Genomic DNA, 25,229 nt, shown 5'->3' with positions numbered 1-25,229 from the left:
GGAAACATCTTAACCTGGTTCGGGAACAGCACCATGCAGGACAGACGAGCTCTACAGAGGGTTGTGCGGTCAGCTGAGCGCACCATCCGCTCCGAGCTCCCTGACCTGCACTCAATCTACAGCAGGCGGTGCTGGACCAAGGCCAGGAAGATCGTGAAGGACCTCAGCCATCCCAACAACAGACTGTTCTCTCTGCTGAGGTCAGGAAAGCGATTCCGCTCCCTGAAGACCAACACAGAGAGACTGAGGAGGAGCTTCTTCCCGCAGGCGATACGGTCTCTCAATCACACCACCACACAGTACTGACCCACACATACAGTTCTTACACACACACTGGACTTTCTGGACTTTGGTTTTGCACAACACTGGTCACTATATTCTTCATTTCCGGTTAATACTTGTACAGCTGCTGTTATTGTGTATATATTTATTTATATTTAGATTTCTTCATACATTCTTATATAGTTCTATATTGTGTATTGTGTATTTTGTTGTACAGTTATTTTATTTTCAACTTTAATTTATATATTTATCTTTATCTTATTCTTCCCAGTTAAATTTACCCTTCATTCTAATTTGTGTTGTACAGTTATTTCATTTTTAACCTTAATTTATATTTTATTCCTTCCTAGTTAAATTTACCCTTTTTAATTTTTCATATTTATTTCCTATCTTATTCATAGCCTTTTCCTTTTTTGTTCTCTTTAGGTCACGAGCAGTTGTCCAAGCATTTCACTACATATCGTACTGTGTATGACTGTGTACGTGACAAATAAAATTTGAATTTGAATTTGAATTTGAATTTGTATCATTTTATCTTTTACCTTAATCACAACAATTTAGCCATAGATCATGAATAAAGGTCCTCACCTTGGCCATGCAGAGTAGTGTTAGATCATAATTAGTTGCAGTCACGGATTTCTCAGCAGCAGATGGTCCAAATGCAAAAGTTAGTGAGTTGTCTGTTTTTGGAAATGATGCATAAAGTATTTTTAAATGTAGCTACTAAAAAATTGTTAATAAATGAGTTTAATGTAGTCGAGTAATAAGTAGTTTATATGAACTTATAAATAAATATAAATAGACTGCATCCTGCATGTCGATGGCAGATTAACAGCAGATCTATAAAGCAATATTAAGTTATTTCTTTACAATTTATAAACTTCTTTTTAAAGTTAAAGGTTAAATTCTACACAGCAACCACCAAATGAGTTGCCAAAAACGGATTATATGTAACATTAATTCGTTTTTCTTTTCCTTATTTATTGGTTGACAGTAGAATGAATGTAATCCATTGCTTCCGTTTAAAATTGGAAATTAAAAAAAGAACGGCATCTGGTTTTAATTTGAAATGATTAACCGGAAGTCGTGCTATTTGCCCTGCTGCGCTTGACAGCAGAGAGACGCTGATAGTACAAACTTGAGAAAAAGGGGGTTGACCCGAGGACGTGTGGGTTTTTGGGAAGGTGACATCTGTGTGAGGAAGCTAAGTCTTCTGCTCACCATCAGCCACTCAGAACTTCAAACAAGCTCCGAGTGCGTCGCTCTCTTAATCCGGATTCTAACTTGCACCCAAATCTTTAACCATGAGGACATACGTTTGGATTTATCAGGCTTTGCTCTGTGTTCTGCTCACTATTGTGGATACAGGTAGGACTTGAACGGTTCCAGTGGATGATAAATATCTGCACGAACTGGCTGAAATCTGATTGTTTTCCGTCTCTGCTTTTCATGCTTTCAAGTGAGAAATGAATAGAGAAATTGAGAATTAATTAGTGAGAGTGAAGAAACTTGCAGGGGAAAAATTAAAAGTTGGAAATGGGAAAGGTGGAGAAATTCTATGTTATTTTTTTTAAAAGGGGGATTCTGACAGTCGTGATTTTTGCTTGAAGTTTGTAGCTGCACTTCGTTTTGTACAAATAATCAGTTTTTAATTGCACACCATGACACTTCGTGCTATTGAATGACCTTGATCACAGACCTCCTTCAGAAAAGTTCCTGAGAAAATAATAATGACTTACGTTGTTGTTTTTTGGTTTGTTTATTTGTTGTTGTTGTTGGTTTTTAGAAGGAATCAACTTTTTATAACCTTTGCGCTCTTTAAGACTTTGAATGAAATCATCACTCTTTTCACTTTACCTGCTGCTCTAACAGCAAATAGTTCAAGAGTTCACATTGGTGTGATTAAAGTTTCTGTAATTAAGACGGGATCTACAAGTTTCTGCCTCCACATTGAGGACGTGCACGGTTCTAAATTCCAGCTTCAAACCCGTTCCAGCGCACTTTTTTGGAATGACTCTGCTTCTTTGTCATGAAAATCTTTCATTGGTCGTGGTCCTTTTAGTAATAGACACTCCTGTGTCTGTTGGGCTTATGCCAGCTATAGAGAGGATGCCAGACAGCCTGGGGTTCACACACGGCAACCGGTCTTGTAAACGAGCACCGTGCGGGCTGCTCCTATGTTCACCAAGCGCTGATTATCTGGGGGCTGTCCAGAGTCACATCCGCCCCGCTGACATCTGACCACTGAATCCGTAGTTACCACCTCCAGGGGTGCCGACCCTGACATCTGACCGGCCCGGAGGTGAGGGGAAAGTAATGCGCGGCCCGGACTTTGGCTGGCCCTTTCGTGCGTTTCTAGAGAGAGAGATGGAAAAGGTGTGTGTGCGTATATGTGTGAGGGAGGGGAGGTGTGTGTGTGTGTGTGGAGGGTTTAACATCTGGCTGCTGAGCCCACTACCACATTTTGCGCTCTCTGAAGCAGATGTAATGTCTGCGTAATTCCCAGACAGAGGCGCACCTTTAACCTGTTACTTTCCTGTTGTTCATGTAATACAGATTTTCGTCTGCACTGTCCTAACATTTATATTCTTTATAATGATTATTATTATTACAAAGTGAGGTATTGTTACATAGGAAAGCGTGACTAAAACGCTTATCCAGCTGAGAGTTAAATTCTTTGCTCAAGGGCACCTAAGTGGAAGTTTCTGAGGTCAGAGTGTCGGCATTTCACCTTAGCTATCTGCATTTTTCAAGCTCAGCTAGATACTCCGAGCTGTTCCTCTAACCTGCAGCTGCCTCTTCTTATTAAATCTGATGTCTTTCACTCACTGAGCACCTTTTATTATAATCTTCAACCTCAGCAAATGTTTAGGATTTGGAGATAGCAGAAAGCTGAGTGCAAGGAGAGGAAGAGACTAAGTGAAATCTAATTGAGCAGCTTGGCCAGACATCAGGGCTGAAACAACACTGTGATGCGTGCCAGATGTGGTCCAGTGGAGCCCAAAAACATTAATAACACGTCCTCCCCGAAAACCATTTTCAACCACGAGGAGCCTCTAAACGCTCCACAGTTTACAATATCCTAAGTACACACACAGCGCCATGTGTCGGATCTTGGCACAGGAGCGTGTAGCTGTAATTCAGTAGCATAAGATCTTCCGGTGTGATTTATGTTGCACTTGCTCTTAATTGTAAACTCGAAACTATTGTGAGCAGACACACAACCCATCTAAAGATGTTCAGAAGCGTCTTTTACAGAAAGGTTTCATACCGCTGAAAGACGGGATCTTAACTTTTTCCAGTCCGTAAAAATGAATGATTTGCATCACTAGGGGGATTTAGGCTTTAAAATATGGTTTTGTCCTGCTTTTGAACCCAGTTGGAGCTCATATGCATCATGCCACATTGTTCCGATAGTAGAATTTCCTTTTGATGTACTTCTTTCTAGGAAAAAGCTCTCAACAAATGCCTATAAATAAAGCAAGAATGAATTGTGTATTTGAAGCGTTTCCATTTTTCCACATGAGCATCCAGCCAATTGCCAATAGCTGAGAGACTATGCATAAAATTTGATACATAAAATTTTACTATATTGTAGAAATTATGAGTGATGTTAAAGTTTTCCTATGAAACAAGATCTGCCCCACCCCCCGTTGGTTTTGTTTTTTTGGCTGCCCAATCTGCTCATTTAAAGCACCTCAGACTGATGCAGGGCTTTGCTTCCGGCCACTTTTCGTACTGATTTTTTATCCTGAAACATAACCTGACTTACCTGTTACTTCAGCTGAGGCTGCACATTGTATCTAAAGAATTGCAGAACAGCTGAGCTTGGAACAGCTCCGGACTTGCACAAAACACTTCAGTGTGTGGATGCTGACGTGCCAGCAAACACAAGGCTTGAAGCAAACTATATTTGAAGGATGTTTTCATCATCAGCTGGCCACCCAGTTTACTGGATGATGGGGAAATAATTTCATCTTTTCTCCCTGTTTGATGCCAACTCGCTGAAACCAGCCGTCACGCTGCCTGATAACCTCAATGGTGACACCATGAGAAAACTTTAGTTCTTGGCAGTAGCTCCTTAATAACAGCACTAATATTAGAGCAGTGCATGACTAAGGTTTTATACTTTGTTAATGAAGATGCAGTATAGAAACCAAGATCCCTGGCCCACATCAAAAACAGTGGTTACAAATTGGCATACACAATTTGTGATCCATCCGATTACCAGAACGGCCCAAATGCTATTAATACCCCTGAGTGGAGTGAGGCTTTAAATGCTAATGGCTTCAAAGAACAATGCCACCTCAATGTCTTATAAGCAGCTTTCACAGAGCTGAACATTGTGCATTCTCATACGAAGATATCTGTGACCAGTCTTCAGGTGCAGAACAAAATATGTGGTGCTAGAAGCTTTGTGTTTTCTGCTTGTAGTCCAAGCAGTACTGAGCATCACCTTTAAGTGGACCTTGGTTACAGGCAGGTAAATATTCAATGTAGACAACAAAAGAGGGATTACATTTGCCAGCCCTAAAATAGTATTATCCCCAGGGGTCATCGGACTGATGACTCCTGATGATGGGCTAATGGGTTCCCAGACTGACCACTGATTAAATCAGTCCTTGCCAGCCAGCACTTATACAGTGTTCACAAGGACGCCAATGTTTAAGGCTTACGTGCAGTCATATTAGAAGACCCTGAAAAAAATCTCTGGGGCAAAAGTAGTTGCCAGCTATATATTATCAAAGTCCAACAATAAAACAAAATTGGTTTACAAGTTAGATATGCAACTTTTATGGCGATATTAATGATATTTAACCTCTTAAAATCCAAAAGATGAGCAGTGATTTCATCTAGGGTTAAGGATAAGGTTTCAGCCAGATGCTAAACTATGAAATGTTGTCATTGTAAATTAAAAGCCTTGGCTTTTAATCGAGGATGCTTAAAAAGATGTTAAAAACCAGAGAGCAACTCCCATATGAGGTGATCCTTGGCGTAAACAGGCTTATTATCTGATCTAATGGATGTTTTAACATGTGCAGATCTCATGTTGTGTCCTTGTGTTTTGCAGGTTGCTGCAGAAAGTCTCGTCAGTTATTACAGAGGTATGAAAAGACTGAAAGCCACATGCTGGTTTGCACAGACTGTCCTCAGCTCCCATTGATACGAACCAGCAACTCAGAGGAACGCTGTGCCCGGAAATGCAAAGTGAAGAAAAACTTCAACTGCAGGTGAATTATATTTTGTTCCTGTGTTTATCTGATTTCCCGCACATGGTTTTTTTTTTATAACCAGGTTTCCTCAATCCTCTTGTTGTCCTTCTGGTATTTACACATTTTTCTTGTTTTATCAGTTGTTTATCTCTCAACTACTTCCTGGGTGTTTTTCAGAGCCTTTAACTTTCAGCGGCACAGCAAGAAATGCCACTTGCTTCCTTTTGACCGTTTCACCAACAATGTGCAGAAGCAGGCCAGCATCAACTTTACTTTATACGAAAAAAAAGGTAAATGGCAAAGCCCCAAAAATAATTCGATGTAATTCGCTTTTGTTTTTTTGTTTTTTTCTCATGAGAACATTCAGGTGCGGGGAGGTATTTACACGGGCAAAATGTGTAATTGCTGATTGCTCCTCAGTTTTTTAAGTCTTTGGTTTCTCTGTTGATGCAATAAAAGGAACCGAGCCACCTCTCCCCCCCACTGTTTAATCACCCCAGCGGGGAAAGTCGCATGCAAAAGCACGTCAAAGACCTAAGTGGAATATAAACAACAAAAAATCATTGCTTACAGTCAGAGCGCAAAGCTCTCTCAAGAGTCAGCTATGGAATCTAGCACTTTAGACTGCGCTACAGAATTTACAAAAGCTCCCTCCGGTGACATTTAATGAACTTTAGGGAGTCGTCTGTTTAGGGAATAACACACAAGCTGGGATCTACTAAATGCTGGCTGTGAAAAAACAAAAATACAAAATGTACCATATATGGGAAAATAAATTCCAGGAGGTCAAGGCTGTAAAGGCAAATTAACTTTTAATTGCAGGAATTATATCTGAATTAACACATATACTTTTTTATGCCTTTGCTGTTATTTAGATTACATAAGGGAGTGTATCACTGGCACCATGGACAACTACAGAGGAAGGAGGTCATGGACAAAGTCAAATATCACTTGCCAAGCTTGGTCAGATAATAACATCAATGAGCACACGTAAGTCATCTCTCTTTTTTTAAATTTATGCCTTTATTGGTGAGCAATCACAGATACAGAGAAGGAAATGCAACTGAAAGGGAGCAGCGCAGCCCCATCTGGAACCTACCATTTCGGCTGATGTGATTTACGCTATAATTGGGATGCTCCGAGTCCCGTCTTTTACACAGGGAAGTCAATAGCAAGTGCATTTTTCCATTCAGATCGTGTTCGAGGAAGAAGAGTTACTTGTGATGCCTTACTCAGCTGTACACCAGAGGGTTTTTTTTAAGGAAGAGAACATGTTAATCATTCACTTCCCCTTACCAGATTCTTGTAGATTTGAAACAACAGGCTTCAAAGCTTGCGTCTCTAATCTCCATGCTTCCACCACCTTCCTGGATGCTCCTTCTCTGTGTCTGACACTGAACAGGCCTCGGAAGCTGATTTATTGATGTTCAGTTCATCCCCTTGCACCTCTGGGGTTAAGGGAAGGCGGAGGCTCAGAGACAGTTGAACGTTTATCCAGAGTTAAGTCAGATTTCTTTCAACACATGTAGCCACCTCCTCCCCGGTGGGGCTGTTTATTTTTTTTGGAGCACTCCAGACCATCAGGTGTATCCCCGAAGATGTTTTCTCCCAGGCACAGCAAGGCAAAATCAGTGAATTTGCAAAGATGGTTCTGTGCCAGGGCCTCATTAGTGGTGCTCGTTAGTTATAAGATATTTTAACTGCAGCTAAGGCGGCGGGGTGGGGGTAATAATAACCGTTTGAAGAAGTGCAGTGTGAAAAAAAGTAGAATGGAGGTAAAAATGAAAGAAAGAAGGTGCAAAGACTTATAGACTGAAGTCATGTTCTGTCTGATGTCCAGCTGAGCTCACAAAGCCACAATATTACTGAGAGAAAATACAAGGTCAGTAATACAATCAAGAGAATGAAATGTTGATCCATTTTTACCCCCCTTCTTCCACATTCCCCTTAAGTCCTATTTTCATTTCAAGAAGCAGTTATTCACATTCTGAATCCTTTGTCATTGTTTATTTGACACATGGTCCCAGTCTCCTTCTCAGTTAGAAGGGGACTTCTACCGTTTTGACTTTCGGAGGGTCACAGGGAGCTTACTTAAGGAAGATTTAGTGGGTTACCTAACATGGGACTATCCCGCTGTGTGAGAATTACCACCATAATGAACCACGCACCATTTGAGTTTCAGGTAACTATTATTTTCACGCTTGACTGATCAGTGTGGGGCAGGGGTGATTTCTCAGGAGGTTCCCTTCCCGGAAAGGGACTTCCACCTGTTATCTATATTTAGTGTTTGAACCAAGGCTCCGAAAGAAATGTGCACTGATGTCCAGCCAAGCGTGGAGAATGGAATATTTTTCTTCGTATTAATAATAATAGATAATATTGTAATCATTTATCTGTACCCCTAGGGACTTTCTTTTGTTTTTCTACTAATTTTTCCAATGGGATGTCAGTGAATGCTCTCAGCTACAGGCACACGCATAGTTACAGCTTTGATTTATGATTTTCTTGAATGGAAAATATTTAGCATCTTAGTAGTTTAACCTTTGAAAGTTTAACCTTTCAAAACATAGGGAAAAAGAGATTAGCAACACGCTGCACAGAGATTAATTATTCTAAAAAACAGGGAACTATTTTTCTGTTTTCGAAAACATTTATTTAACCTCCTAGGACCTGGCATCCATAAATGTGGACATCACATTTTGGGTTGTCTAGACCAAAATACTAAATTTTGCTCTACAAGGGCCTCATATCCACTTACGAGGACATTATACTGCCACTGTTCTACTGAAATTTTAAACAAATATCCTCATATGTGGATCTCATTTTTCTCAGAAACAAAAATCGGGTAAAAAAAAAATTTTGGTAATTCTTTGTTTTTACATTCATCGGGTCCCAATATGTCCAAATATCAAAGAGAAATTAAAAATGCATGCCATGGAAGAGTTCAGGTCTTAGGAGGTTATCAGTGCGGTAGCTAAAATTGTTAGCTAATCATTTGGCAGCTAAAATTGTTAGCTAATCATATGGAAACTGATAAAACCAGTGAGAGTAAAAAATAGTCTTTGGCTGAAATAGATAAAAGTATGCATTAGTAGTTGGCTAACAGTAGACCTATCCATGAAGTAAAAATTAATAGGCCTCAGTTAGAATGCTAAATGATACATTTCATGATAGTGCTATTATTAAAGAAAGACTGAACAAGTATGGCTAGCAGCTAAAATTATTAGCTAATAATATGGAAACCGATTAAACCAGTGAGAGTACAAAATAGTCTTTGGTTGAAATGGATAAAAGTATGCATTAGTAGTTGGCTAACAGTAGACCTATCCACAAAGTAAAAATTAATAGGCGTCAGTTAGAATGTTAAATTATACATTTCATGATAGTGCTATTACAGAAAGACTGAACAAGTATGGCTAGCAGCTAAAATTGTTAGCTAATCATATGGAAACCGCAGTGGTTTTGCAAAGGGGTATCTGAACAAACAACAAGACTTCTTAAAAGGCATCTGAGACCAAAGAGGAGACTTTGTCCAAAATGCAAGCTAGCAAGAAACTAGCAACAAAACCTCATACTGATTGTCAAGCAAAATGGTGGTGATGATGGGGGCTCTTGAAGCCACAGCACCTAGGCACCTTGCAGGCTGCGACTCAACTATGAACTTCTCAGTATATCAATTAATTCAAGAGTCAAATATGAGACCATCTGTATGACAGCCAATGCTTGTCTGAAACAACAACAACAATCTGAAGCATAGCAGCAAATCTACAACAGAAAAGCTGAAAAAGAAAAAAAAATCAAGGTGTTACCATGGCCCAGTCAAAGTCCAGATCTCAACCTGAGTGAAATGCTGTGGCGAGTCCTTAAGAGAGCTGTACATAAACTGCAAAACTCAATGAAGTGAAGCAACACTGTAAAGAAGGGTGAGCCAAAATTCCTCCACAACAATATGAGAGACTGATAAAGTTATACAGAGTTGTTGTTGCTAAAGGTGGTTCTGCAAGCTACTTAATGGTGGAGTGTAGTTAGTTTTTCACAAGACTGCATAGATTCTTGTGACTACAGTGAGTTTGCTTACCATACAAATTGGAAACAGAAAAATACAGCTGTGCATGGTTGATTTAATTATTAATTAATGAGCAATGCTGTAGGCGTAGATGTGCTGGTTCACAGATGTTGTCACATTTGGATAGCGTCAGGCCAAGCCAGACTAAGCTGTAGCCATATTTAAAAGATGAGACTGAGTTCTCATACCCTCTCTGAAGTAGCAAATTTCTTTAATTTTATATCATTTCCTTTCGGCACAGAGTTTCCCATTGCACCTTGCTTCCAGAAGTAATTATTTATGCACAAAGATAAATTGTGTCTTGGTCTGCTTGCTTTAATCTCCGACTGCTTTATTCTTCGGATGCTCTAGTACTAAATCACAGCATTGTTCCACCAGGTGTGGGTATTGATAGACATTTTGCAGCAGTTACTTCAGGTCTAGATTTCATCTTGAGTGTTATCCCAAATCCAGCCAATATGTTTAGTCGTCCCCGAGAATGAAGCATGTGCACATAGTGTCTGCCTGTGCTCCGCTGGGAACAGATTTTGGCAAGGAGATGAATAGCTGGTCAACATCTGTTAGCACAACATCATTATGACTAACTTGCTCCCATGCTGGGTCCTTTTTACAGAGCTTCAGCAGATGCAGACTTTTCTTTCTTTTTGCAAAGTGAGTAACCTTGTAATTCCATTTATAAATTAAGGATATTGTATTATGATCGAGATACGGTCTATTGAGCTTTTGATTTACACTCAGCAGATGTGAGTTTTGGCCCGTGGAAACTGCTGCTTTGGAGGGGAACAAGTGTTTTTGTTTTAGTTTGGGCTACATGCATAAGTGAGAACTTGGTGTATGGCCTGTTATATTTTGACACATGTAGGTAAAACTATGCATTTTAATGGTCCTCCCTTTCGTTCTCCTTTGCACTCAGCTTCTCTTGACCAAGTCAGATGCCTGTGATTTCTCCCACCTCTGGGCTGACTGATGTTGTACATTATTAGAGAAATCTTGCATAAGCCTCTGGGCACAAAGGGGAAAGCAGAGCAGACTCCCTTAAGAGTCATTGCCTGAGGTAGTTTTTAGACAAGCTGCTAAAGGGAGGGTGGCCTCTACCTCTTTTACTTTTTTTAATTGTTCCTGCAAGTTGTTTCTTACGTCATTAGTTAAACAATGAACTTATTCCCTTTTGCTCACTCCATTAAGATTTTTGTGTGTACTGGAATCAGTCTCTTCACTTGTTTCTTTTCACCTTTTCTTCTGCCTTGCTTCAATGTCTCCCTGGGTGGGAGGGGGGATAGTGGTCGGCATGTATCAGGGAGTTGCTGACATACCGGCTTTTGGTCGCCTTGCCACGAAAGAAGACAAATTTCCCACACTGTCGATTTAGTATGGGAATCCCCAGACTGTACAGACTTGCTTGGACGGTCCGGGTTCTGTTTCTTAAAGTCTTGTTCACTACATGGAGCCATTGGGGATTAGGTTTAAACATGTTCACAGGGCAGCCAGCAAAAGACCTGCATGGGATGCTCCAAGTGGTGCATAACGGTGTTCTGTGCTATTGGAGATTGCTGTGCTGTGACAGTTTCGCTGCTTCATACTTGAAGGAGGGGAGATGTGGTTGGAGTCACTAAGGTGATTGTGCAGGAGGTGCAAATCTGGCTAAAGCAGGCATATTGATGCCTTATTTGCATAAGATTGCTGCGAGAGGATGTAAAATGTAACCCGGTCTTGCTATCGTATTTCACAGAGCGGAGGCATACGCCGTAATGTAAATGCCTTTTGAATTTATTTGGGTTGTTACTGAGAGCACTAGCGTGCAGGTGTGGTACTGTAAACAAAACCAGAGCAGTCAAGTGTGCAAGTACTCCCAGAAATGTATTTATACAGCTTACAGTATCAGGTAACACTTTCAGTTATGTGTGTCTACACCCCTGTAGGTTTTATCCAGATAGGTACCCAACGCAAGACCTGAGGCACAACTTCTGTCGGAATCCTAACAACGATCCCGGTGGTCCGTGGTGCTACACCACAGATCCCAATGTACGAGCTGAGGAGTGTGGCATACCACAGTGTTCAGAAGGTGAGACCCATGAAGTATTAGCACTAGAAAATAAGATTTAAACAAATAAAACCAAAGGAGATTTATCCGTTGCGTGGTTCATTTTTTTCTAAAAGACACGATTCTTTTTCGATTTCCTTCATAGGCAAAAGAACATTTTGATAACTGTTGCTTCTTTGTTGACAGATGTCTGCATGACATGTAACGGGGAGGATTACCGGGGCAAAATGGACCATACAGAGAGTGGCAAAGAGTGCCAGAGATGGGACTCGGCAAGGCCTCACAAACACCCCTTCCAGCCCAAGAAGTAAGCTGCAGATCACATAGTAATCTTTCTCACAGATAACAACAGCACACATCCATGACACAGGCTTAAAAAAGAGAGGTAAATCTCATGATTTGTTATGGCTTACTTAAATCCACCTTCTTTTTTTAACATTCTCTGTCCCTCTTTTCAGGTATCGGGACAAAGATTTAAAGGACAACTACTGTAGGAACCCGAATAACCGCCTCCGTCCTTGGTGTTACACCATGGATCCCAAAACTCCATGGGAGTACTGTAACATCACTGTGTGTGGTAAGAGACTGTGCACTGTATATACTCCAAATCTGAGGCTAGGGCTTTGAGGACAAAGTCTTCAAACAAACTGAGAGCAACAAATTATTGTTTTACTCGGATTTATGACTTTATATTGGTTCAAAATGCATTACCCTTGCAGCATTTATGTGTCACACATGTAAGAATGTAATACAGGATTCAGAAGTGAACATATGATTGAGCAAGCTTTGGTTTTTGGATTTGGTTTTTACCACAAGCAAGTTGTTTAAATGTTCAACAGGGAATCGATACATACAAGTTTTGGTGTCTTTGGAGCAGTTGTGGTCAACTGAGCTAAAAAAAAAAAATGGTCCCCTTCTCCCCAGCAAAGTCTCAGGAGACTTTTGTTTATCCGGATGGTGTTTTCATGTGGGCGTTTGCTCCAAGTCATTCTACCTCAGCAAGGGACATTAAATAGGCTGTTTGCAAGAGGGCAGTTATAACTTCACAAAGCTTGAAGTGTTTTACTGAAGCCATTTAGGGCTATAAAGTGGAGGACTACAATAGAGGCTGTTATGCCAAAATACCGCACATTGCAATCGGAAAGTCTAAAAGTTGTTTCAGTGGTGTAAACATTGATTGCAAAATGATGCAATTTTATAGAGAAATTAGAGAAAAGACCTGAAATAATGCACAAAGAGCAAAACAGTTGCATATGCTTCCTTACAGGGCATGTTGGGTAAAGGGATGATTTGTTGAACAGGAGAATGATGGATGTGAATTATATTGCGTGGCCATAAAAGTAACACTTTTTTGGTGGGCTCTTATTTTGATGCCTTAACTTTCACATTATGGCTGTTGCCATCTGCCGTGATTTCCCACAATCCAAGATTAGACAAGAGATCGTAGTTTTACGCTAGCAAAGCACATTCGTATGAGTGCATCTAACAGACAGTAGTATCTTTGTTCTTGGTGGTAAATACAATATACTTAGAACAGACTTCTTGTATAGTCTTTTAGTACAAGTAAGCACACTCCGAAACATATTTGTTGTCAGATATCTGCATAAAGATTATGTTAAAAAAAAAAGGTCCTCCCAAACTCTAGCAGACAGATAGAAGTGTACTTGGCACCTGTTTGTGGCTTACATCAGCCAAGCCCCTTGTAATGCATAACCTTGAGCCTTTATACAATTTAAACAGATGAGCAGCAAAGTGGAATCGTTGCCTCACAGCAAGAAGGTCCTTCCACCATCAGGCCGGGGTCTTTCTGTGTGGAGTTTGCATGTTTTTCTCATGTTTGCATGGTCTTCTCTCCGGGTACTCTGGCTTCCTGCCTCAGTCCAACGACATGCAGTTAGTGGGGTTAGGTTAATTAGTAACTCTAAATAGCCCATAGGTGTGAATGTGAGTGCAAATTGTTGTCTGTCTATGTTAGCCCTGCAGCACTGGCGACCTGTCCAGGGTGTACACTGCCTCTCGCCCTAAGACAAGTGGGACAGGCTCCCCCCCATCCCCTCGGCGAGCCAAAGAGAATGGATGGATGAATGGAGTTATATTTTTAAAAAAAGGCCCATATATTTGTCACAAAGGGGAAAATTATATATATAAAGTTTGTTTTTGTTTTTTTACACCAGGCAGTAAACATGACGTTAAGCATGTTAACATGTGTGCCTTTGACTGATTCATTTTTGGACCCAGGAATTGCAGTTTTTGGCATCTTTGCGTTGCCTCCAGAAGTTGGATCTAAAATGTTAAACAGTGAGCTTAAGAGGTGCTAGTAGAGATATTTGCTTTGACAGTTCCTACTGATTCCAGGTTTTGCACTAAGGAAACCCTTCTGGGGTCATTCACTGATCAAAAATGACTGTCCTGGAAGATGGAGAAGGTGGAAATCTGAGTGATACTAGGTATGAATGTGCATTTTATAACAGACAGGTATAGCTAACTGGGTTGTGCAGATGAACCATTTGCCCAAAGTCTTCTCCAGGGGCCTGGGTTATAGTCCACGCTGGACCCTTTATTGCACGTTGTTCCACCCACTCTCTCTCCCTATAAATATATGTATATATAATTCAGTAATTAAAGTATGTCTCTGTTATACACTGTTGTATTCTGGATGTTAGTTAAACTTTTTTTTTTTAGTTTTGTCCCATACGGGGACAAGTATATATAACATGTTGCCTTTATATATAATTGAAAAGACAGAGGGAAAATGAAATCAATGGAAATTAGAAAAGATGTTGCGAAATTGGAGAATTTGCATTGAAATATTCCCATATGCACACCCACAACCTCACAGAGCATCTCTCTTTGTCTCTGTCAGACACATACACGCATTGACTTTACTGTACAGGTTATGATTTACAGCGAGCATCTGCATTTGTCCAGATGTGTGTATCCCTCAATGCCTGCCCTTAGAAAGATAAAAACCACTGACCTGTGCTACACTGTGCACACAGATACTGGCATGCATTACATCAAGCCAAAGAATCCTTTTGCACACGCCTTCTCGTTTCAACCTCGAAACATTCCCTCGCCTCCTCCATCTTCCCCCATCCCATTTGTCAAAGGCTAAAGAAACAAAGACAGAAATCTGGAAATTGCTCACTGTGTAGTGCTACCCCTGCACTGCTATGCGGAACACCAGAATTCCATCTAAAGATGTTTGGAATAGTCTGCCAGTGGATAATATCGACCAAATCAGACTGGGTTTGTTGCCATTTTCTTTAGTTGGCCTGCAATAGAGAAATTCACAGGAATCATAATGTCAGTGTTTAATTTTGAAGCAAAGGTATAAATAAGATCAGGCTTCGAGCTCTGCGACTTGTTCTGTCAGCAAGTTAACCAACTTCTCATTGTTGTGGATGTCCATACGTGAAAGAATGTCAGGCACCACTGGTATGAACACACAGTAAGTTTCTATTACTATACAAGCAGGGGGAAGGGCTACTGTTTTTGATCATCTGCCTCTAGGTTAAACATGACACATTCTTGTAGGGATTAATATTCTCCTCCTTCTCTTCCTCCCTCATTCCTGACTACAGTTTGCTTTTTCAGTGACTTTCTCTTTTTTTGCATGCTTCCACCTTACAATGACATTTATCTGTTTCAGGTTCAGACCCTACCGAGGACTCCGATGTTGAAGTAACAACTTCCTGTGTCCAGGGAAAGGGCACAGACTACCAAGGCACAATGAATGTCACCCCGGAAGGTGTGACATGCCAGCGCTGGGATTCCCAGTTCCCACATAGCCACTCATTTCTTCCGCAGAACTACAAATGCAAGTGAGTAACAGCTGCTTCATAGCTGCTGACAACATGGATTCACTTCTCTCAGGAATGTCAAGAAGAGTACTTGATCATTGGCATCATCATTTAAATTGTAGTTTGTGTGTGTGTTATAGAAACCTCAGAGAGAATTACTGTCGCAATCCTGATGGTGCAGATTACCCATGGTGCTTCACTACAAACCCTAATCAGAGGATAGCCAATTGCACCCACATCCCCAGATGTGGTGCAGAGGCTACACAAAAAGCAGGTAAATTCTATGAAAATTAATTTCTGAGAATTGCTCAGTGTTTTGGGGAATGCAGTTGTTTGCTTTGTATAAAAAAGGGAGTAACAGCAAGCACAGCCAATCGTGTTTATTTAGTGTTTTAAAAAATGTATTGTAAAAACAACTTAGAGTCTTGTCATCACTTTTGAGTAAAGGTTATGGCTCAAAGCCCGGTTCATTTGACATAAAGCCAAAATCGGCTTTGTTAAATCTTTTTTTGTTATATCAGTTTAAAGAAATACATTCTAAAGTGTTCAGTGTTGTTGCTTTTAGACAGGGCCAGATTGCTTTCTTCAGTCTTTAATTTTGAGAATATATATTTGCAAAAGTGTCGATCTTTTCTTCTAAAATTACTAGAATATTTTAAAAGTAAATAACAAAGTACATTCAATCAATTACTAGGAAATTTCCATGTTGAATTCCAAACTACAGATGTTTTAAAAGAGATGTCATGCTTTTGTAAAGTAGAAGAATACTGCTCTCATAAGACTGAGCCACTTGGCAAAGGGCTGCCCAACGAATTCCATTTCATGCAAGAATAACAACACCAGACTTTGGCAATAGCTGCTCGTTGTCATTTCCCATGTTTCTCTGCTTTGCATTTTGTAGAACACACACGTCTCAAAGCAGCCAGTCAGTTTGCAACTAAAGACCCTTCTCTGATTCTATTTAAGACCAGAAATAATGAGATTTGGGAGACACCGTTTACACAGAGACCCATAATATTAAATGGTCCAAACCACAAAGACAAGCATAGACCCAAATTCTTTCTCTGTCTCTGCAAGTACATGAATTTGTGTTTGTGAGTATTCCACCAACATGAAGAGGTGTTTAACCAGCTGTTGGACTCACTAAGCTTCAGCGCTTTAACAAAGTCATCTGAATAATTTTATCCTGTTCTATCTCAGAGTGTTATGAAGAGAATGGAGAGACTTATCGGGGCACTTTATCCATAACTCGATCGGGGATTCCCTGTGCAGACTGGTCACATCACATAAACAGGTAATGAAATAATTTGTTCTGCAAAGACTTTTGTTGCATTTCTGTTGTTGGCTCCCAGTGCAACTCCAGCCGTACCGAGCAACCCTGCAACTGTTTCCTAGAGAGATTGACATTCTTTTCAGCTCACTTGATGAGTGTTTGTTGATAACTTAGCTCCCATTGCCTTGTGAAAATCCCTTTCAAATGAATGAGGCTAAGCACTGAAAACAAACAGCAAGAGGAAATCAGGGGTTCCACAGGGGTCAATACCAGGTCCAATTATTATTCATCTAGCTGACGAGAGGAAACCCGAGGGTGCTCTCAAAGTGACCCATACTGGGGGAAAGACTGCCCGCTCCAAGGCCGTTACTTCACGCTGAAGTCAGCCTGTTGGAATTACTTAATTTACAGGAATTTTAAAAGCCAAAATGGCACAGACAGATGGACATGTTCCAGAGCCGACCCTTGACCCCAGGAAGTGCTTTCTTAGGAAAGTAGATCAAAGCCAATCAGCTCCCTCCCGTAGAATGCAGCCAGCGAGTCTACTCTGTTCAAGGCTCAGGGTCATACTAGGAAACATGCTCAGAGCTACAACATTGTTTAACATTCTCCTGGGAAGTAGAATTGTCTTCACCCCCTTACAAATTATCAGTTGATTAGAATCCTTTTTGTGTGCGCGTGTCTGAACTCTTACCAAGTAACTGTTTTTTTACGGGTATTGTGGATGGCTTAGATGACACACAATTAGATATAAATTCCTACAAATCAGAAGCAAAACTGCATCATTCCATAGAGGATGTGGTTCCTGCTGGTCTGAACCCTGCTGAACGCTTAGACTGCATACTTTTGAACTCCCATGAGCACTCTTCGCAAAACTCTGCGTTTCCTTCTACAGGCTAAGCAGCAAATGTTGAGGATTCATTGCATTATAGGAGAGCCAGAGTCAGAATTTTCTAGGCATTCCATGGTTACTTTCGTGTGTATGTAATATATGTGCCTGACAGCATTTGTGCAACTCCGTGTACACATGTGCCCACCTTTATGAGATATGACCCAGTATTAGTTTTTGTCTTTCTGCAAAATAACACATGGGATATGATAATCTGTATTTGTGTGTTTTACAGTGGGGATTCTCACTCTACGGTGTCCCATGTAGGGCTGGAGAAGAACTACTGCAGGAACCCAGATCGCGACAGACACGGCGCTTGGTGTTACACCAGTCCAAATAACCGCCTGGCCTGGGATTACTGTAAACTAAAACACTGTGAGTTCCTTAAATAAACATTTACCCTATGTAAGTTTCGGTAAGTAGATAATATCTGTGTTTACCCAAGTAGAATGAGAATGAAAGATATCTGTGTATGTGTGTATGTAAATGTGTAGTCAGTGCCAATATATAAGCTTTGAGAGCCAAAGACCAACAGGACCACAACTCATCCATACTAATACTAAATACTCACACATACTAAACAAGTGTGATATAACTGTTGACTTTCCAGAACAGATGGATGTTTATTATATCATCCGGTGGTTTGGAGGCCACAGCTTTGAAGCCACAAATATTTAATTTTGCCATATTGGGCTTTTTGATGTTGGATGTGATGATATTTGGATGAGAAGGCAGACCTGCAGAGCTGCCAGCTAACACTAGCTTGGTTTGTAATTGGTTCTGTAATTCACTATATTAAATGAGATGCTATTATTTGGCTAATGACAACAAGCTTAAAGTAAAAACTATGTACCCGAGTGACTTTAACTGCAGCCAAACCCAAACATAGCAAAACAGCATCATTTCTGGCAGCCAACTCCTTCCTAATGCTTACATTTAAGTCATAAATTTGATGTTTATAACTTGGGTAATATATAAAAAGAAACACCGCCATACAGTCAGTGTAAATGTTAGCTATTAGCCATCAAATCATTTTCATTCTTTGCTGTAAATGTGTTTATTTTAGCTTCAAAGTTGGGCATTTAACATGGGAGTGTATGCATGCACAATGTAATAGATGGATCACTTTTGAAACCTCAAGATGAGTGATCACCATCTTGGTTATGAAAAAAGATGTGATTATAAAGGGTGGGTCTGACTTAAACCACAAGCTTATTGGCTAAAAAGTTTTAGCTAATGACTTTCTGTACTGGGTTCATTTTTCATACCCAGAAGCTACATCCATGTTTTGTACCCTCTTTGGCCTTTGCGGATTGATTGGCTTTCTGAACCTGTCTTAAGTGGCCATTAGAGCAACTGCAGTTTTTGGCACTTGGGCATTACCTTCTTTTAAAAGCTTTAAAGGCTGCTTAGGAATATATGTCCCTATTTAATTTTGTGCTAAGCTAACCAGCAAGGCTGTGTTAGGTAGCCTGTAACACCCAGGAGAGAAGCATTGCTCGCAAATCAATAACATGGCTGTCTTTAAAGGCAGAGAAGCTTGTTATGAAACTGAGGGGTACTAAATGTGCTTCCTTTTTATCAAACAAAGAAGAAGTTTTCAGAGCCTTTGGGACTGTTTAAATGGGACATCTGAAAGAACATGTAATGACATTTAGAACAGAAGAAGTGCTGATATGTGGGTGTAGTACATTGAAATAACACAAGTGATTTAGCTTCGTAGCGTTTAGTGACTTCAACCAAAATATCATAATTGTTTTCTTGCACAGCTTTCTGGGCGGCTTACGTAATCTGTTCGCTGTGGTTTAGTCCAATTGGCAGAGAATACACGATGCTCAAACAGCAAACAGATGCGAAAGTCTGTTGCCATTTCATTTGAGAAAACACACACTTGGGCCACTGGACCCTGCATGTTCTTCGGCTGGTTTCAGTGAAGCTGCATTGAATATTTTCCATAATGTAAAACACGTCTTCCGTGAAGTTTTAAGGTCTCGAGCAAATCTATTTGTTGCGGTTGCTGACTAATATAGCCTCCAGCAATTATTTAGATCCAGAGATAAGCCTTTATAAAGTATAAAAGGCTGTCATATTTACTCAGGTTTCATGTTTTGTATGTTCCCTGCTGCTGTGGGGTGTATGTTCATATTGTACTTTGCTTTACTTACATCAGGTGATTCAGCTACAAAGGCTCCTCAGACAAATAGTGAGTATGTCTTTTTCTTTCTTTTTACCAAAAATGGTCCTCCTTCTCATGTGCTTATCTCTGATCTCCTTCCTTTCCTCTGTAACTCTCTCTCTCTCTGTAGATCAAGTCAGTCTGTTGATATTTGCCTAACTGAACAAATAGTTTCCTTTTGAAGTTTTGATAAATATTTTCCAATGGAAATGTTAAAAAAACTACATCTGTCTAACACACAGTATCAATTATATCTCCTTGCTTAGTTCAAACGAGGCCCAAGATATCATGCTTTGTGCACATAAACACCAGAATAGTTGGAGGACATCAAGTGCGAGGTACAGATGGCAGCTGGGTTGTAAGCATCCAAAGACAGTAAGTGTTTTCCAGTCTTTGTTCTTTAGAAGCCTAGACCTTCATCCATGTTTATGCTGTGTACTGTGATTGATCCATTTTTCCTTCTTACCTTTTCCTAGGAAGGTCCATTTGTGTGGTGGCTCACTAATCAGAGAGAACTGGGTTTTGACAGACCAGCAGTGCTTCACCTCCTGGTAATTTCTCTCCCTTTTCAGACTTTACTTTACTTTCTTTCTTTAAAAATGCTTCCATTGCTGCTTCTATCTATAATTGCTTAAAGGCTGCACAGCGTACTGCCAGACAGACTTGACCTGAGATAGGGACCGCATGTTTTGGACTGCTGTTTAACCTGCAGTTGCTTATGTCAGAACTAATCATATTGTCCTTTTGCAATGTCTCTGTCATGTGTAGTACTGGCTTTGATTTAAAAAAAAAAGATCCCTTTTTTCTGTAGTAATCTGCAATGCTGCAAGTAATACATATGGTGTAGATCAGCAGCTTTTAGCAGATATTTTGATTTAGCGGGGAGCCTCGAGGTGCTTGAGGCCTTGCCTTTTTTTTGGCTTTTTTCTCTATGAAAAAAATACACATTTGCCATTCAGGAAATGTTATTTTAAGAAAGTAAGTGTATTTTTGAAAAATATCAAGAGCTAGTGGAATGTGTTAACTAAAAAAAAAAGTAGTATTTGTAAAGACAGTTTTGTGAGATTTGTTTAAAAGAGAGGCTGCTCTAGATCTGGGCAGGATTTCCTATTGAATCCGGTCAGTTGAATCATCGTTTGGCTGTAATTCACTGTACGACTCAAAAAAACTGTATGACTTTGTCTTACACTGACTCTTGTAATCATCAGCGTTCCAGATCTCCGGGATTACAGTGTGCAGGTCGGTCTGCATCACCTCGATGAGTCTAAAAACCGACCGCGACTACGAGTCTCTCGCCTGATCTGTGGCCCAGACGGCTCCAACCTAGTAATGTTGAAGCTAGCAGAGTAAGTGCTCAGTTAGTGGCTAGTGTCAGCTGATTTATGCTTCTAGTTAAAGAAAAAGACAGTGATAGAAAATACTGTGAGTGCTTTAAATTTAAAAAGAAAGGTCGTGCAACATGCTTTGGCTTTTATTTGTGATGATTTCTGTTGGTTCTAGTCCTGCCCCTGTGTCTGAAGGTGCATCCACCATTCATCTTCCCGTGAAAGACTGTCGCATCCCTGAAGGCACCAACTGCACCATGTATGGATGGGGGGAAACCAAAAGTACTGCCTTCTTTCAACCACATGCTGTTTTCCATGTTATTTTTTAATGACAAAAAAACCCACTGTTCCTTTTACAAATTGCTTATTGTGTTTTTTGTATCCTTCTCTGTGCAGATACTGGACACGATGAAGCCCTTAACTCTGTAATCATGCCGATGGTGGACAACGACATGTGCTCGCACATCAAAGAAGACGCCGGGGAAAGCAGAATATGTGCTGGCGGGAAAAGGGGAGAAGGCGTGTGTGATGTAAGGATCTCAAATCGCCAAATGCATCCTGAAGCAAAACAACATGGATGTGAACTGAATGCTCGGTGCTTAAAGGATCATTTCACCACAATTGTGTAACAAACACCATTTATTGGAACTACTTTCTACTGAAGAAATAGTTCCCTTTGTTGAGCAGCAGGTGTTTTAAAGAGCCAAATAACACCTAAGCCTTTTGAAGCCAGTAAGGCTTAAATGGAAAAATATGTTTGTTTTGTGGGTGAACTGATATTTTAAGCATTATATTATTATCATTATTATTATTATTACTATAGACTTGCTTTGGTGTAATTATTGCTAATCCACAGTCTGTCTTTATTTTGTTCTTGCAGAGGGACTACGGTGGCCCACTGGTTTGCCAGGAACATGAGCGCAAAGTCATAATTGGTGTGAGCATCCAAAGGACAAAATGTGCCTCATCACAGCCAGCACTTTTTGTTAATGTTGCTTTCTACTCAGAGTGGATATACAAAGTCTTCAGACTTTACCCGAATGTGTAAAGAAACTAATGGAGTGGTGTGAAAAGCAACCCACAGGGGACTACCATAGCTTGCAAGAGCTGACAGAGGAACTTGGGCCACAAATCTCCAACATGGATTATTGGGTGGCATACAGAAAACGACTGTATGATAGTGACAAGTTTGGATTTTATGGTGGAATCTGTCGCCATCTGTAGATGACATAAACTAGAAATTGGAGACTGGATGCATCTAATTGGTTCTCACCCATTCTTCGATTTTGCAAATGAGGAGATCTCGGCATTTTCGAAATCAAAGTCTTGTGCACATAAACGGAGTGCAAATTGTTTTTTTTGACATGTTCAGAATTTCTGAAGCCATGCAAACAATGACAGTGAGGAGGACACTTGTGATTCAGTATTATCTCCTGGAATATACTTGAACCCAACTCTTTGGTGGTTATCACTTTAGGTAGCCTTCATTGACTGGGACCTTTTCTTTTTTTTAGATGAAGAAGAAGAATTTTTTTAAGTGTCGAGCTGGTCTTTTTACCTTAAACACAAGCGATGTGGATTGACATAAATGTGGCCTTCATGACATAAAAAGGTACTTATCTGGTATTAAGGTGATTATCACAGCAACTAAAGGTGTCCATGTCCCAGAAAAGAAAATATATGCGTGAAAATGTCATTACAATCTGCCTATTATGTTCCCTTTGTGAAAATAGCCTTTCAGCCTGGCAGTGCTAATTGTGTGCAGTAGCTGAACTACCTTTTCCCCAGTTAGCTGTAACTATTAGTTTTCCCCATGAGAGGGTCTAAGTAAGACGGAGCAAACTGCTCCAAATCTTATGCTAATATTTGTAGCATGAGAGAAAGAAGAGCCATGCCAAATATAACATGGCTATTTGGTCTCCAGTTTGGAGGGAACTGTGGCCCCTGGCGGGCTGTGTGTGGTCAGTAGGATATTTTATAGGTTTTGGGGTTTTTTTGTTTCATGGAAAGCGACTCTGTATGTGGATACCTGCAGATTTGTTTTGTTTCTGCTGTGCTGTATAAATTTATAGGTCTTATAGATCTGGAATATTTTTGGGTCACTCGGTAATGTCAGATTGGCTTATTTGTGCTTAAGTATGTTTAATATTTAAAGAGACTGGTTGCTTCTAAGTAATGTATATTTATTTTTCTAAATGAAAAAAACTGTTCCAAAACGAATTTGTAATTCCACATGATATTTTGATGATAATTTCTTGTTTCGAAGAATTACAGACTTTTAAATAACTGTGGCGTAAACCTGACATTTAAATAACACAGACCAGAGCAGAATATTAGGTACAATATGCCTCATATGGCCAAACTTTAAAATCAAGGATCTTTGTTTCATGGTATTATTTTGCCCACAGGTAAATTTTGAATCTAGGAGGAGGGGGGATATTTTCTTAAGGCAGTGATAGTTGAAATGGGGTGAAGGAGACAGACTACAATTTAAGTTCACATTCACTCCTACAGCCAATTTAGCATCTCCAGTTAACCTAATATGGAGGAAGAGGAAGCTGGAGCACACGGCGAAAACCTACTCAGGTACAGGCTGGCTGGTTGATTTGAACCTGGGATGTTCTTGCTGTAGCACAACTACTGCAACCACTCTTCTATACTTTATTTTAGCTCATAAAAGGACCTGACAAGAGACAAGAGTTGCCGATTAATCCAGTTTTCGCTCATATTAATAAAGCTTCTTTGGGCTGATCCCTTATAAGGGGTCACTACAGCGGATGGATATGCATATCTGATTTGACACATTTTCCTGCACCCTCTGAGGGATTTGTGTGTCCTCTCAAGCTCAAACCAGTGATCTTTTGTCTGTTAGGTGAATATGTTAGTCACATTTTTTTCTTTAACATTGATATTAGTTATTAATGGTGTTCCACGCAAAGGGATAAACAAGATGAACAAAATCATCAGGGGAGGGGAAAATCCCTACATGAAAAATCAGAGCATAATTGACTTTTGACACTTTCAACTTAGCATTACACAGATTAGAAAAAATAAATATGTGGTTTGCTTACAAGACTCTCATTCCCACAACTTTAGAATAACCAGAACCTAACCTAATGATGCCCCAAGTGGCCTTGTGTTTCTCAGCTATCAGCAGCAAAGTAGCTGTGGGGATGTTTGTGCATGTCGCAACAGCATTTAAAACCTAAAATTCTAACTCTCAGTTCTAAGATAACTGCTGTAAATATCATGTTGGAAATGTTACAGTAGAGTCACAAAAAATGATATATTTGGCTGTAAGTCAATGGGTTTTATGTTCTAACCAGTGAGTAAGTCATTTGGCCAGGATTCACAGGAATTCTTGTAAAGAAACAAACGGTATTCAGTATCATTGTATGAATGCAAGCCTTTAATAGTCTCACACAGGTTTCCAATCAAAGTGAAGGTCTGTAAAGTGGCTAATTTATGGAAAGGTAACTTCCTGAAAGGCTGATTAAACAGCTAAAACCAATACTCATGTGGCAGATCATGAACCACAACGAATGCTCTTAAGGTGCCGTTGCTGTTATTTAATTTTCCCTAATATAAAAAGCCTCATACAAATTGTAATTTTTGTAAATATCATACTTGAGTATTTTTATTCCTTGATCATTCTGTTCAAATGTTTGTATACTGTAAAATATAACAGCTGCTATTTTGTGTTAGTGATTTGTTTCATATTGGTGATCTTTCCCAAAATTTGTAACCCTTTGTAATTTTCCTATTTTAATAAACACCTTAACATTACACTAAGCTGTATCCGTCTTAGCGCTTGACATATTCCTTTGCGGAATATGTTGCGAGGAACATGCCAGAAACACCATCTCTGAGTCTGTTTACTCCATCTTTTGGCAGTTTGGTCCTTATATCAGTCAGAGAAGCAAATTCTAGTGTATAATAAATACTCTTAAGTGGCTAAAGCAACGGGGGTCATACATACAACAAGGGAAGGAGATAAATAATAACATGTCAGGAACATTTGGATAACAAATTTGGACATCCCAGACTAGAGTGAGGTTCAGTTGAACTTGGATGTGCTTTTCAGCAATTCCTAAAGTTTTAGTTGCTCAATATGAGATAAGATACAGAGAATCCTCCAGATGTAAGATTAATATTTCTGTC

At 39.9% G+C, this 25,229-nt stretch overlaps 1 protein-coding gene across 2 annotated transcripts; it reads left to right on the top strand.

Moving 5' to 3' along the window:
* Positions 1 to 1,258: 1,258 nt before the first annotated feature.
* hgfa (hepatocyte growth factor a) lies at positions 1,259 to 24,854 on the top strand. Of its 2 annotated transcripts, none has more exons than XM_026147716.2 (18): positions 1,259 to 1,650; positions 5,354 to 5,513; positions 5,673 to 5,785; positions 6,371 to 6,485; positions 11,481 to 11,623; positions 11,789 to 11,909; positions 12,061 to 12,179; positions 15,255 to 15,426; positions 15,546 to 15,679; positions 16,606 to 16,699; positions 17,803 to 17,942; positions 19,738 to 19,770; positions 20,010 to 20,118; positions 20,220 to 20,294; positions 20,952 to 21,089; positions 21,244 to 21,350; positions 21,465 to 21,598; positions 21,949 to 24,854. In XM_026147716.2, the coding sequence occupies exons 1-18, from the start codon at positions 1,587 to 1,589 to the stop codon at positions 22,114 to 22,116; spliced, it is 2,139 nt and encodes a 712-aa protein (XP_026003501.2). In that variant the 5' UTR covers positions 1,259 to 1,586; the 3' UTR covers positions 22,117 to 24,854. The 2 variants fall into 2 exon arrangements, with proteins under 2 accessions (XP_026003501.2, XP_026003500.2); XM_026147715.2 differs by having other exon boundaries at positions 15,528 to 15,679.
* Positions 24,855 to 25,229: the final 375 nt, after the last annotated feature.

Source organism: Astatotilapia calliptera, chromosome 17 (assembly GCF_964374335.1).
Source record: "Astatotilapia calliptera chromosome 17, fAstCal68.1, whole genome shotgun sequence".
Lineage (NCBI taxonomy): Eukaryota > Metazoa > Chordata > Actinopteri > Cichliformes > Cichlidae > Astatotilapia > Astatotilapia calliptera.
Note: the sequence above shows the minus strand (reverse complement) of the source record. Positions and strands in the feature narration are given on the sequence as shown.

Bases quoted from the DNA above. Each gene is read 5' to 3' on its own strand.
- hgfa (XM_026147715.2), top strand. From the start codon at position 1,587: ATGAGGACATACGTTTGGATTTATCAGGCTTTGCTCTGTGTTCTGCTC. The intron at 1,651-5,353 runs GTAGGACTTGAA...TGTGTTTTGCAG, and splicing joins GCTCACTATTGTGGATACAG to GTTGCTGCAGAAAGTCTCGT. The intron at 12,180-15,254 runs GTAAGAGACTGT...TATCTGTTTCAG, and splicing joins CTGTAACATCACTGTGTGTG to GTTCAGACCCTACCGAGGAC.